Source organism: Cervus elaphus, chromosome 21 (assembly GCF_910594005.1).
Source record: "Cervus elaphus chromosome 21, mCerEla1.1, whole genome shotgun sequence".
In the NCBI taxonomy this organism is placed as follows: Eukaryota; Metazoa; Chordata; class Mammalia; order Artiodactyla; family Cervidae; genus Cervus; species Cervus elaphus.
Window position 1 is genome coordinate 75,288,215 of NC_057835.1, and position 15,365 is coordinate 75,303,579.

The 15,365-nt window shown below is 36.0% G+C and overlaps 1 protein-coding gene across 1 annotated transcript in view; it reads left to right on the top strand.

Moving 5' to 3' along the window:
• The window catches only part of MMP16 (matrix metallopeptidase 16), a 378,595-nt gene that overhangs the window by 188,167 nt on the left and 175,063 nt on the right, over positions 1 to 15,365 (top strand). The window contains exon 2 of the mRNA XM_043879324.1: positions 5,414 to 5,562. Within this exon, the coding sequence (XP_043735259.1) occupies positions 5,414 to 5,562 (149 nt within the window). The remainder of the gene's footprint in view (positions 1 to 5,413; positions 5,563 to 15,365) is intronic.

Here is a 15,365-nt window from a genome sequence, read left to right on the forward strand (position 1 = left end):
ACTTATATGCAGAGTACAGCATGTGAATTGCCAGGCTGGATGAATCATAAACTGGAATCAAAATTGCTGGCAGAAATATAACCAACCTCAGATATGCTGATGGTAGCACTTTAATGGCAGAAAGCGAAGAGGAACTAAAGAGCCTTTTGATGAGGGTTAAAAGAGGAGAGAGAGTGAAAAAAAAAAAAAATGGCTTAAAGCTTAACATTTAAAAAAACTTAAGATTCTGGCATCTGGTTCCATCACTTCAAGGCATATAGAAGGGGAGAAAGTGGAAGCAGTGACAGATTTATTTTTCTTGGGCTCCAAAATCACTGCAGATGGTGATTACAGCCATTAAATTAAAGGACACTTACTCTGTGCAAAGAAAGCTATGACAAAATTAGACAGCATATTAAAAGTCAAAGATACCACTTTGCCAACAAAGGTCTGTATAATCAAAGCTATGGTTTTAACATTTGGTGATGGTTGGATAGCATCACTGACTCAGTGGACACGAGATTGAGGAAACTCCAGGAGATAGTGAAGGACAGGGAAGCCTGGGGTGCTGCAGTCCATAGAGTCACAAAGATCTGACACGACTCAGTGACTGAACTGTATGTCTGAATGTGCGAGCTCGACTATCAAAAAGGCTTCCCACCAAAGAACTAATGCTTTGGAATTGTGGTGGTGGAGAGGACTCTTGAGTGTTCTTTGGACTGCAGAGATCAAACCAGTGAGTTCTACGGGAAATCAACCCTGAATATTCATTGGAAGGACTGATGCTGAAGCTGAAGCTCCAATACTTTGGCCACCTGATGCAGAGAGCTGACTGATTGGAAAAGAGTCTGAAGGTGAGAAAGATTGAAGGCAAAAGGAGAAGGGGGCACAGAGGATGAGATGGTTAGATAGCATCACCATCTCAATGGACATGAATTTGAGCAAAGTCCAGGAGATGGTAGAGGACAGAGGAGGCTGGCATGCTGTGGTCTATGGGGTCACAAAAATTCAAATGTGACTTCAGACAACAATAACAAAACTTATTAGTCTCAACAGCTGGATCGAGATTTATTTCTCTAGATTTTATTACTGGCCTGAGAGATGAAATAAGGGTATATATTCTAGAAGTGCTCTCTTACATTTTCCATTAGGCATAAGAACTATTCATGTCTCCTTTATGTTGTTATTACTACTTAAAGCCATATTTCAGGGTACCACCTTGCTATATGGATATGCATAGCTGAATCAACTAATATAGATTTTCACTATACAGTTACACTATATATTAGTGACAAAGACATTCTTTCCCAAAGAGTTTACTGAAACATTGAGTGCCTGCTCCTCCTTCTTTATATCACACTCTAGTAATGGCAAAATCTATTGGCACAGAACTTAATATTAAAGGTTTGGCCTTTTATTGCCTGATATATCTTCTTGCTCTGCAAAAAAAAACAGACTCCTGGTTGTACCTCCATTTAGATAATCACTAAGTGAGGAAATTGGTTTTGTCTCCAAGACAGCAAGGTATTTGAATATATTAGTAATACAGAGAGAATGTAATTCAAGCTTAAATTGTGTTGAACCAGTTGAATTTCTGTAGTTGGTTGTTCTGGGTGTAATGAGATAGGCTGAATCCCAGACAGTAAAAGGAGTCAAGTTTTCCCTCAGAGAAACCTTTGTCTCAACACTTTTTCTATGCTCTCGAATACACATGCCAATCCCTTGAGCAAAATAAAAAAGAAACCGATGGCCGTGTTTTATATCCGCCCTTTTGTTTGGGACTTGGGGACTAATCAAGCAGTATATGATTCTGTATTCTCTGTAGTTTCCCTTTCCTCACAATTCTGACTACTTACATCTCACTTCCATTTTCAGTCTTGCTCATTCCAGGGACAGATCTAAATTTCATTAGGAAAAAGTTCAAGAGCTCAGACAAGTCAGTAACCATAAAATAATGATATGACTTACTGAACAAACATTATGCTAGTGACTTTATACATTCTCAACCCTCACATCGACCATACAAGTTCACTATCATTTCCCCCAAATGCACACCCCTGAAGAAAATTTTCCTCGATTATCCAGTATGTGCATTTGAAAACATTGAAAAAGGCATCAAGGCACAAACAATTATAGATCAAATTTATTTTCAATCAACCAGGAGAAGCAATATGTTTTTTAATATTGAAAATAGGAATATATTTAAAATAACAATGTATGAGGATGGAGGTCTATGGTATAGACTTGGTAGCATAAGGCATACCTTCAAGTTTTACTTTGTAGATTTAGTTTTTCTTAATCAAATAAGAGATTATAATTTAGTAGAAAGCAAAAAAGAGTTATGAATGAAGGTTGTTTCCTGCATCACTTCTTTTTGTATCCCAATTTCCCATTCACTATTACAGAATGACGAAGTGCTAAGCCACCTAGCTTGCTCTATTTGTACAATAAGCATGTTTTATTCTATAAGGGGGAAATAAGTTTACTTATCCTAGAGACTCCTATGCTTATATGATGATTTCAAGTCAGTGTTTATTCCTGATCTTCACTATTTGAACCTGATCTTAATTCATTGGTAACAAGTATCAGTGTTTACAAAGCACTGTAAATTTTGACCAGAGAGGTTTCCTTCCCTTGATGCTGAGTGTGCAATTCAGCTTTTATTTGGCTAGTTTTGCATCACCATGTTGACCAAATTATTCTTATCCAGAGAACATTAGCTTCTTACTGTTTAGGACTATTTTGTACAGACCTTTTCCCTATCATACCAAAAATGATCAGACTCTCAGACTGCTGTGGTTTCAACAGCTTAATTGAAATAATATAAAGCAAAAGTGAACTCAAGAGAAGTTACCCCTTGGTGATTAAAAAAAAAAATTAAGCAGGTACTTCTTTTCATCTATATTTTCCACATTGAATACTGTATATGTATATAAGCATACAAGATAAAATTTATACTTGAAAGCATTGTAGATTTAGTCACTTGCTTTTTAACTTGACCTGGAGTAAGGCTGTCTACAGCGTTTTACTTCAATAAGGAATATTATTGAGGGCTTGTTGGTTTCATACTTTAATATGATACCAAATATAGTCATGCTTGATTTTCCACTCTTTTGTGGGGAGATGCATTGCAAATTTCAATTGAGAATTACTCCTGGTCAGCTGTTGATGTCAGAGAAAATTTCTTGACTAACATACAACAATGATATTAAAAATGATCAGATCAACTCAAAGTAACCCATTATCTTATTGACATTGGTTTGTTAGTCAGGATCATAAAATGGTAGAGCTAGCCTTTCTGATATTTTACAATTAAAAACATTTATTCACATCTCATTCATTTGGAAAAAAAGCCTTTTGTGATGAATGATATGATATAAAACTTGGAGAAATATAACCATTCATTTTTTTATGTGATTCTAACTCATTTGTTTGAAAGACTAAGTCATAAATCAAATATGCATATTTTAGAACATGCTGTTTTTCACTGTGCACTTAAATTTATACATTTTATAGTTTCTCTATTTATATATAAATCATAGGGCTTATTAACAATTTTCTTCTTGCAATTCTCATAAACATGATTGCCAGTAGCTTAGCACCCATGTGTAACCTAGCAACGTCAGCTCTATAGCGAATAAGGAATGGATGCAAACAAAATGTTTTGGGGAAATAAAGAGTTCAATTTCAGAATATTTGTGCATGTGTACTGTTAAAAAGCACGACGGAATCTTCTAATTTGGGTGAAATTGAATGGCAATCATATTGAATTTCCTAGCAAATAATATCTTGCCAGTTAAATCTTTCTCCTTCATTCAGGGGGAAAAAGGTCTGTTTCATACTGCATTATTCCAGTTGACTAGGATACTAAATATGTGTCTTCCCTGGCAGCCTATTCACTATAGGTTAGATGAGAAGAGTGTCTTCACATGTTTTCACTATGTGGTAGATGAATCTACTAGATGGATTTTCAACAATGAACCTTCCTGACAGTGATGCATTTGGTAATTTCTTAAATAGTTTTAGAATAAATGTTTTATCTTATTTTCAAGGGGTTGTGCTGTATTTTTCGGGGATTGATTTCTTGGACATACCACAAAAGATTTTACCTTATATTTTACATGTTAAGACTTTGATGTATTTAATATCGAGTTCTTTTGGTGAAATTTAACTTCTATAATTACTGTTTATGTTCAGTGAGAAAATAAGAGTTTTTGTGTTTTAAGGTCATAAATTCCATAAGGTCATAATGAAATTGTCTCAGGTATCGGGGGAAAGCTGCAATTTCATAGGATTATTATTTGTATGATGAGTAGGCTCAGGTATGAGGGGAAACACATACTGGTGAATATCTTCCATTCAATAGAGAAACTTTTATTCTGTTTCAAAGTCAGAATTACTTGGCCTTTCTGCATTTGACAGATAGTTCACTGTGCTTTAAGAAATCTTAGAGCTCTACGGAAAATTGAAATAAGAGACAATGGGATAAGATATGGGCTGGGCATATAATTGTGCATTTAAAATGAACGCATGGAATTGTAAGACTAGAAACCATCTGCTCCGTGGTAGAGATTCTCCCCAACTCCCTCAAATAACCCAAGTTTTGGTTATTTAAAACAAATCTAACCTGAAATGACTCTGATTTTTGGCTGTAATTATGACCAGGCTCAACACCAACATCTTCCTCTCACTATCCCCCTAAATCTCTCTTCCCTAGAACTGAGCAGAGTTGGAATAAGGAAATCCTTAAGGAGAGAGCCAGATACTCTTTAACAAAATAGTCTGATTCCATCTGTATATGAAAAGCTTGGTCACTTGCTTGATTTGGTTTGAGGTGAACCACGGTAAATAAGTGAAAGGAGATCCCTTACATGAGAAGCAGTCCTCTGTTCTTGAAGATATCTAGTTACATTTGGCTAGACCAGTTGCATAGAATTCACACCCTGAATGTCATTATAGAATAACTGGTCACATGTGATGATGCTTATGGGAGCTGTGGTCAGTGCTCTGATTGGTCAGGAAACTGACACTTTAGATGTGGCACATGTACGTTAACTTCCCCTTCCTGCATAGACGTCTCAGTGGGGTCATACTGTTGAAAAAAATATCTTCATTTTGGGAACTTGAGTTCCTCGAGGGCAGAAATGATCTTATCTGTGATTTTATCCAGTATCTACTGTAGTACCTTATACTGTCTAAGCTTGTGACAAATGATTAATCTTTTTCTTTACAATTAGAGTTTGTGGATCTGTTAGATCTGTAACAAGCCCTGAAATTATGAAAAAGTGCCTAAAGCTAATAAAGACAAAGCAGTTAAGATATGCCCTTAAAGAGGAAATGAAGTTTAAAGTCACCTGTAGACATAAACAGATCACCATACAAATACTGTAAAATGGTGAAGTTGATCTGAAGGTTACTGTGCTTGTTATTGCAGGTTTGGTTACAGAAGTACGGCTACCTCCCACCGAGTGACCCGAGGATGTCGGTGCTGCGCTCTGCGGAGACCATGCAGTCCGCCTTAGCCGCCATGCAGCAGTTCTACGGCATCAACATGACAGGAAAAGTGGATCGAAACACAATTGAGTAAGTAAAGGGCACCTGCATTCTTTCTGTCTCAGTTCTTGAGCCAAACTAAGTAGTCTGAAGAACTCTTAAGTGAACTTCACCAGCCACCAATGGAATGATTTGTCTCGTGTGCATTTCTTTGGAACTTAAGTTGACCCAAAGAATCTATTAAGCTCTACTTTAACTCTGAACTCCCTTGAGATTTCATTAACAAACAAACAAACACAAAATTAAGCTTACTTACCTGGAGTTTAGCAATACATTTTCCAAATAGGAAAGAAAATACCAACAGTGGGAGTCCAAACAGATGTACAGCGGAAGCCACTACAAGAATGGTGATGCGTGATGCGCCGGCGCTGGCTCCTGCCGCCGGAGGAAGCGGAGCGTGCACGTCTCTTTCCCTAAAGGACGTCATCACAGTAGCCTGAAATTGACCAAGGTCGAAATATTGAAACCAAGGAAAATGAGAAACAGCAAATGAGAGCTCTGTTTTCGATGGGGAGAGAGTCAGAGAGCCCGCCAATAGTTTACTAGCTTTCTGTTAGTGACAGTTCTCACACTGGTGAAATCAAGGGAAGAGTTTTCACTGAAAAGTCTGTGCTTTCAATCTTTTAGTAACAAAGGGCTTATTTCTACTCTTTAATAATATTTGCTGTTTTATTTATTGTTTTAGCAATCATCTGTTCATTTATTTATTCAATCAGTTACTCTTTCCTGGGCACTTTATCTGTGAAAGAGGCATGTGGAGACTCAAAAAACCTAGTCTCTTCTTCAAAGGAACTTAATTGCAGCAATTACTGTCTCTTAAAATCTACCCTTATAGCCCGTTCCCACAACTTGTTAAGAAAATACAGTGTGAAAGGGCCAACAACACAGATATTTCATAGTAGATCTAGTAATCCACATGTGTTTTAGCAAGTCATTCACAGAGTCCAATTTGAAAAGATAAACTAGGTCAAAATGCCACTGTGATTTTTTTTTGGGGGGGCGGGAGGGGGTCAACCACACAACTCAGTATGGACTATGACAGTCATCATGAGATATGCAAGGGGGATCAGTGGCAGTGGTGGAAGGAAAAGCTTCTGGAAGATACAAGTCAACGTTTGCCACAAGTAATTTCTGTGGAGATTCACAGTTGGATAATTCCTGAACAAGATGACATCAAGAATAATGTAGTAGATATTCTGGTTTCTGAAACCAATAAACACCTGAACGTATAGAGAATGAACAAATCTTGAATAAGGATTATACTGCTGATGAGCTTATAAATTCTAACTTGCACAGTCATATCAGTCAACAGACTCAATACAGATATTCTTGGATTTTATAAAATGATGATTTTGGAGAAATAATTGATACCACTATCTCAGTAAAAACATCCCCAAAATAAATAAGATGTTAGTTTTGGCAGAGGAAAAGTTAAATGAAGAAGCATGAAAATAAGACAAGTAATCATCTTGGTAAGTCTAGTTTCATGTAGACTGGTGACTCATTTTAATGACAGTTCAGCAGATCATATCTTAAGGATATTTCTATGCTAAAAACCAATACTTATTAAGGACATACCGTTCTGTATTTATAACTGTTTCAACCGAGGAGTAGTTGTGATAAAAACACAAAAGTATAAAATATTGTATCTGGCTGTTTTAAAAGAAATCAGAGCAAAACAGATACAGCTTTTATCATATAGCAAACACAACTGATTTTATACTTGATTCTTTATTGAATCTTTATTATCTCTGCTCCATGTTATGTTCTGAGTGAAAGATACAAATTAAAGAAATATAGAAAATTGCCTGAGTAGTACAGTACATCTTGTAGCAAAACATTATGATCAGTGTTATAACACAAAGAAGAATGTGCCTTAGTTACCAAGGTCCTTTTCAATGGGAGAGGAAAAGAAAACCTAATAATGAGTATAAAGATTTTCCAAAGATTCCATTTTTTTCAGAGGATAAAATGAGGAAAAGCAGAGACAATGAGACAGAAGTTAACCAAAGGATTAACATTTGAAAATCAACTTCGGTTAAAAAAATCCGGTAGACAAGTTTGTGGATATTTGGTTGTTTTTTTTTTCAGTGGGGGAAAAAATGAATTATGTGCATATGGGCAAGGTATAAAAATCATTATTTAAAAATTGAGAAAAAAAATTGAGAGTAAAATAATATAGTAATTGTGGAAACACTGATAAACAAAAGGAATAAAGTGTTATTTTGCATTCTGTGATTTTTTTCATGATATTCTGTATTCACCAAAATGTTTGCCTTGTTGTTATTAATAATTGTCAATAACAATATGATGCTGTAGTTTATTGACAGTTATGTCTGAAAATATTTTTCATTGATGTTAAAGTCAATAAAAATTTAGTTTTTCTATTAGAAATAAAAGGAACTTCAAGTCAACTGTATAGCTAGACATAGTCACAAATTATTTTGCCACAAGTACACTGTAAGTTCCGTAACACTGTTTCTAGATAGCAAAGGAGGAGATGATTCATTCTTTCCGTGCAGGGAAGAGTTATTTGTGTCCACTGAGTCCTTGATACTCAAAATACTTCAGCATTTATAATGATCAATATATATCAACCCTACACAATAGGGAAGATAAGAATACATTTCTCTCTCTACTTTTTTAAAACTGAAAGTCAAATTCTAAGTGAAGTCCAAATTAGTTTCAGAGTCCAGAATTTTTGATATTTACTTGGGGAACTTCCCACTATACCATGCTGTGTACCTTTGAGAAATGACATGTTTTTCTTAAATACATAAAATGTCTGGGCTCAGGTATATATAATTAATTCTTACATATTAAGTTAATTTAATATATGATTTTAAAATTGTATTTTGCTTCTAATACTTATACTTATGGTATAAGTATGATGTTAGTCATACTATTTCTGTTTCATCAAAATAAGAAAACAAATAACAAATGATTAAAGATTAAACAGTTTGCAAGCAGTTTGATAAAAATAAATACATTACCTCCCCTACCATTTGGAAAGAGATACTTAAATATTAACTTTGATTTGCATCTGTGAAAACAGAATGAAGCATTAATATAATGCATTCTTTGAAAATAAGAAACCTGTTATCAATATTGGGAATAGAATTTTGAAATAGAATTTCTATTTCTACCAAAATAGAATTTTGGTACTGCTGCCCTATTATCATTGTAATTCTCTCTTAATAGTATACTATCAAATTTTCATTTTAGTCATAACATACCTCTTATCCAAAATAAATATATTGTTAGATTATTAAGCAAAATCTCCAGCAAGTCCTGTGTTTTGTTGCTGTGTATGATACAGAACTCTTTCATCCCAACAATTTAAAAAGTGTTGTGGACAAGATTTCTTGTTCCCTAATGCAAAGCTGATAACTTTTTATGAAAATTATGGCTCAGTTTTAAAAACAATAAACTGTGACCTGGAAAACAAATTATTTTAGTTATGCTTGTTACCAGATGCTAAAATGAGAAAACTGGGTCCTATAAAAGGTGTCATTTGTGTCTCCCCCACATTTGAGAGCCCCTGCCGATCACTGAAAAGACTCAAGGCGGATAGGTTTGATTTTCTAAAGTAGCTAAAAAAAGGCCTTTGTCAGGAGATAATGGAAGAGGAATGTGTGTAGGATTTATCTGAACCCTTCATGTGGAAAGGGGTCTGAACAGTTTGTAACTCTTCTTTGTCAGGATGATGTAAAAAATACAGAGGTGTAGAGGAAGACATGGGTCTTTTTCTGGCATACAGTGGATCAGATTCCAGACCAAGAGAAATAATGGTGTCAGCATGTAGGCGTTCAAGTAAAATTTGTGAGTTACAGCATTATAATGAAAGATCAACTAAATAAGCAGCCTTAAATTTAAAACCAACTGGTTTTTCTGCTTTTGTTTGTTTGTTTTTGGTGTCTTTTTCTTTAAAGGAATGTTATTCTAACTTAATTATTTTGGAATTGAAAAAGCACCGTTGCCTTTACATGGAGTGTTACGCCTGGTGGTTGTTTCTAGGTGAACCCATTGAAGCCCTGTTAGATGCTCATCATCGGCCCTTCCTAGACTGTGACGCCTGCTCTGTCCTCAGCGTCATTCTCATTGTCGCTCACGCTGGAAACCCTGTGGCTTCATTTGCCTCTCGTCTGTTCTTTCCTCTGATAAATCCCCTGTGCTGTCCTTAGTCTCTCAGTCACGTCCGACTCTGCGACCCCGTGGACTGCAGCCCGCCAGGCTCCTCTGTCCATGGGATTCTCCAGGCAAGGACACTGGAGGGGGTTGCCATGCCCGCCTCCAGGGGATCTTCCCGACCCAGGGATTGAACCCGGGTCTCTCGCATTGCAGGCGGATTCTTTGCCAGCTGAGCTACCAGGGAAGCCCCCAGTCTTGAGGTATTTGTTGCTCAGCTCAGATTATGTACCATTTTTGTAATTACACAATCTAAGCAATTCTCTGAGCTTCTGTAATATCAAATGTACGTGTGGTAACAATCCATGCTGAAATTGCATTCTATTATTTTACATAGTCAAATTATAAGCTATGAATTTTTTTATCTAAGTTTTATTAGATAAAACATGTAGTATAGTTGGAGACCTAAAGTTGTTCATCAGTATTAAAGTAATGTCTTGGGATTCATTTTCAGATTCCATAAATTTTTATCTAATTTTAGACTCTTGTTTCAGTCAGTTGTTTTCTTTTGACAGACATCTGATGGATTCAGTCTATCATTCTTGGATAATTAAAAGTGATGATGCCAATTATGATCATCCCTATATTATGTTAAAGAAGTTAACCATTTCCAAACAACAAATTTGTTTATTACTTTAAGTGGTATGTTTTCAATATATAGCTTTTGAATTAATTAGCATTAGTATTGGAGAGATAGTAATAAATACTTACATTGCCTCCATCCCAAAGTGAGCTCACTATCATATATTGCAATGGTTTTTCTGAATTATTGGTTGCTTAACTAATTTTAGTAAGCAAGCTTAGTTAAATTCCATAAGTGAAATACTCTGTTTTATACATAAAATGAGGTATTTTGCAAGAGCACAAAATATAATAAGGTGATAAGAGTCTAAAATGTTTTAATAATATTAATAGTATTTTTAAATTTTAGTTTAACTTTTCCTGTGTACGATGTTATCCCCTGAAGAATACTTGAGATGGGATTTGTAAGGTGATCTTTCATTTTGTTTATCTCTCCATATATACAGTGTGTGTGTGTGTGTGTGTGTGTGTGTGAATGCACATACATATATATATATATTTACAGAAACATATATATCTATACATTTGTATAGATATAATAATCTCAGTAATTCTGTTTAATTTGTTTAAACCATGCCCAGAAACTTGTCTTAATTGAAAATTAAAGATGAAATAAATAGCTTTATTCAGAGAATTATCATGAAACTGTTGTGATATTTGAACTCTTGATTTTGGAATTCAAATATTTATTTAGATATATCAAGAAACATAAGTTTTTTGGTTTACTTGTTCATGTTTCATGATTTTTATTTTTTGTCTAAATTATTAAGACTCTTCATTTTTAATTTGGATGTAAAGGTTAGATCTATCAGTATTTACAGTTTTTTCCTTATTATTTTTGAATATAGCAATGGTGCTCAAAGTTATAACATTATAGCTTGAGTCAATGCACATTTCGGTAACTACAGAGGGTTGGTTGATAGCTAAATGAAGGGTCATTAGAGCCCAGTTAAAGGTGAGGTGTGAAAGCTTAAATAAGAGCTGACACTATTAACAGAGCTTTTGTTCACATTGCAGATCATGGGGTCTTAGTACATTTATTCTCTGTGCATGGGATTTTAAGTAGTTTAACTTTGCATTTTCATCTTTGGAATAACATGTGTGTCCATGCAGGCAGCTAATGAGTTGATAGAAAAAAAGAGATTCTGGACTAGAGTGAGCTGTCAGTCTATCTACATTTTGAGCCCTAAGTTAATTTACTTTTGAAAAATCTCCTTCATGATTGTTGAACTTGGCTCTATGAATACAAGCAAAGCCTAAGAATTTTTAAGGCAATAAAAATAAGCAACTTTTTAAAATTTTTAGAAAGATTTCTTGGTCAACTTTGATAGTAGATATTATTCTTATCTTTCACTAGAACTTGGAAAAGTTTGGAGGATAGAAACCTGCTTAATATATTATGCTGATGAATATTTTTCAGAGATTACTAATACATAATGCACAAAATATATATTTTTGACATTTTTTTCTCTTGGTAAAGTTAGCTATATGTGCACAAAGCCACTGCGTGGCACAACCTCAACCCCAAAGGGCAACATTCACATCTTATTCTATTGAGGAGGTGCCTTTCTGCAGCTCCACTAGGGGATCAGGGGCATGGACTACAACTTGAAGGAACCTCTTGGAATCATACAATGGGTAGCCCATATGTGGACATAAATGCCCAACTCATTGTTTTTTTAGCATTACCGCAAATTTGTTTAGAAGCTTGTGGTTATATATTTATATAAAACCAGGATATATATTTATATAAAAGAGGATAATGTATCTGTAGTTATGTTTGTTATCAAAATACTGGGATTATCCCTGTCTTGAATAACAGAGTGTTTTAGGGCTTCCCTTGTGGCTCAACTGGTGAAGAATCCACCTGTAATGTGGGAGACCTGGGTTTGATCCCTGAATTGGGAAGATCCCCTGGAGAAGGGAAAAGCTACCCACTCCAGTATTCTGGCCTGGAAAATTCCATGGGTTGCAAAGAGTCAGACATGACTGAGCAACTTTCACTTAGGTCAACATGCAAGTCAAAGTGAATTGAAAAATGTAGGAACATAGATATCTGCATACTGCTGCCTCTACTACTTCCTGTAGTAGAAGAAGTACAACCACTTCCTGATATTTGTAAAATATTATTAAGTATTATAATTATTAGTTAATAATAATAACATTACTATGTGCCAGGAACTGTTCTAAGTATTTCATATGATTTAAATAGTTTAATTCTCACATTAACTCAGTCATAGTACAATTGTTTCATTTCAAAGAAGAGGAAACTAAAGGATAGAAAGAAACTGTAGGTTGACGAATAATAGCACAGTGCTTGTGAATCAGTGGAGCTGGAAGGGAGACCTTGGTAGTTTGGCTCTAGAATTACTGCTTTCAACTTATATAATGTAACTCTTCACAAGAAAATCGATTTTAATTATTTTAATTTTTAAGTTGAATTAATTTAAATGATGATATTAATGATCTGCCCAACTAGTTGAAAAGTGTTCTGGGTTCTAAACAGTTAAATCAATACTTAATAACAGTATTATATTTATGAAAATTGGGTGATGCCATCATTTATACCTTGGTTTTACAAAATGTCTCTCTTGCAGGCTAGCACCCTCAGCCCAGTGCTCATTCCCCATGTCTTTGTTTGTTTTGGAATGTCAAGTTAAAATTCTTTGCAAGTCAACAGAGAAACAGGGGTGTGTGTGTGTTGACCCACTGAAAAAGAGCAGTGCCTTAGTAACGATACTTTCACAAACAAGTGCTACTTGAAAATAATACACACACACACACACACACAAATGCGCTTCTCAACACCTTTTCTTTTCATATGATGAAGCTATTACCTTAGGTGAGACAATCCACCAATTTTACTTTTTGCATGCAGTTTTGCATTCTTCTGTATAGGTAAATATGGGATTTAGCAAATTGATATGTGAATACAACTAACATTTTGGTGTGTGGTAACTAGAAGTGGATCACCAGACTTTACCTGAAGAGCAACATTTATATGCTAATTTTGCCTTTAGTGTTAGACAGCATTTAATTCACTGATAAGTTATAATAAACACTGACCACTCTTTATGTCATGGAGAACTTAAAAACTGTAAGGGAAACAAATGCTTATATAATTAATGAATAAACAGTTGGAATCACATAAAAATCCTGAGGACAGATTTCACTCACACACTGCATGTCACATTTAGTGTCACCATATGCTCTGATCATATTTTGGAGACTTGACATATTTTGATAGTTAATACCTGTTAATATTTCTGTGCCAGAATATTTAGATACATATATTGGTGAGGTTAACATAGAATTATTTTGACCAATGCCCATTAAGTGTTCTTTGAGTTAAATTATTAGTTAATATTACATTATGCCTGTTCTTGTGTTTATTTCTTACACTTAAGTCACCTAGTTTATGATTTAATCATATATAAAAGTTTCCACATAATATCCATCTATAGAAGCATTTGTTGAAGGCACAGAACTATGAGCTACAAAGTCCTTAAGAAACATTTAGGCTAGTAGGGGGTGGGTCATTATGTGCAAAAAAAAAAAAAAAAAAAATTACATGCAGACCATTCATTTGCTTCATGTTTCTCACGTTCCTCATTGGAAAGGTCACTGGGTCCGGGCTCCATACAGTGCTCTCTGGCTAGACGCACAGGCTGGTGAGAGACAGAGACAGCATGTTCACCTTGATTATACACTGTAATACATGCTGTGTTGAGATGGTAACCTGTACCTGTGGAAGTTAAATAATGAAGGAAGATCAGGATTGTCAGTGTCAACAAGGCGGAAAAAGCATTCCAGACAGAAGTCACTGTATACAAAGGCAGAAAGAGATTTGGTTCTTGTAGGGAAAGAGCAAATTAGCCAAGATGACATAGTCAGGCGGTCTTGCCCCACAGCCTCTCACTGTGGCCCCACGTTTTGTAAATAATCTTTATGTAATAGCTGAGATCACTTATAGCACTGGGCATGCGCATCACCAGGTACTTGCTTGGTCACGAGGTACTCGCTTCATCCCGAGGTACTCATTTGGTCATGAGGGTACTCGCCTGGTCATGTGGTACTCGCTTGGTCACATGGTACGTCATCACGAGGTAGTCACTTGGTCATGAGGGACTTGCTTGGTCACGTGGTACTCGCTTGGTCACGTGGTACTCGCTTGGTCAAGTGGTACTTCATCGTGAGGTACTCACTTGGTCACGAGGTATTCACTTGGTCACGAGGTACTTGCTTGCTCTCGATGTACTCATTTGCTCATGAGCTGCTCTGTGCGATAGGCCTGGGAGAGCTTCCCCAGGAAAGCCCTGGCTGCTAGCACTGGGGCTACACTGGGGTGGCGTCGTGGCTGTTTTCCTGAGCTCCTGTCATGGCCGTGTTATGGCTCCATTATGGTTATGTTGTGGCTGCTGCTACAGCTGCGGCAGCAACCAGTAGAGAGGCTGCGTTACGGCCGCTGTGTCAGCCAGGAGCGAATAAACGTGTCTGCAGTTCCTATGGCTCCTCACGTCTCCTTCCATCCTCTTAGCTCATGCCTTGCCTACCCTGGGTTCAGCGAACAGTGTGAAGAGCAAGACAGCTGGCGTCAAGAGCAGGATCAGTGATACAGTTCTGTAGGAACTTGTGTGGATCTTAGGAATTAAGGGAACAAGGATTACCCTTGCTGAGTGTGCCTGAGTAAGAGTCTGTCTGTAAAAGCATTTTGTACTCAGAACATGGAGGAAACACATCAGTGCTTTGAAAAGATTTATCTTTAGGAGTGAGGAGGCGCTGGTAAGAGCGAGATTCAGAGAAGTTTTGGAGGCAGAAGAGACTACATGATGACTGATGGGAGGTGAGAAGAGATGTGTGGAAGATGTTACCTGGATATCTGACTTAGACATTTATAAAGACTTATGGCTGAGATAAGTTGTCAGAGGAACTGTTGCAAATTCGGGGATGGAAAATCATAATTTTTAAATTACATGTAAAGTTAGAAATGATGACAAGATGGCTATATGGAGATGTGAGAATACTTAACCAATTATACTGTAATTTTTTTTTTCTATCATGCT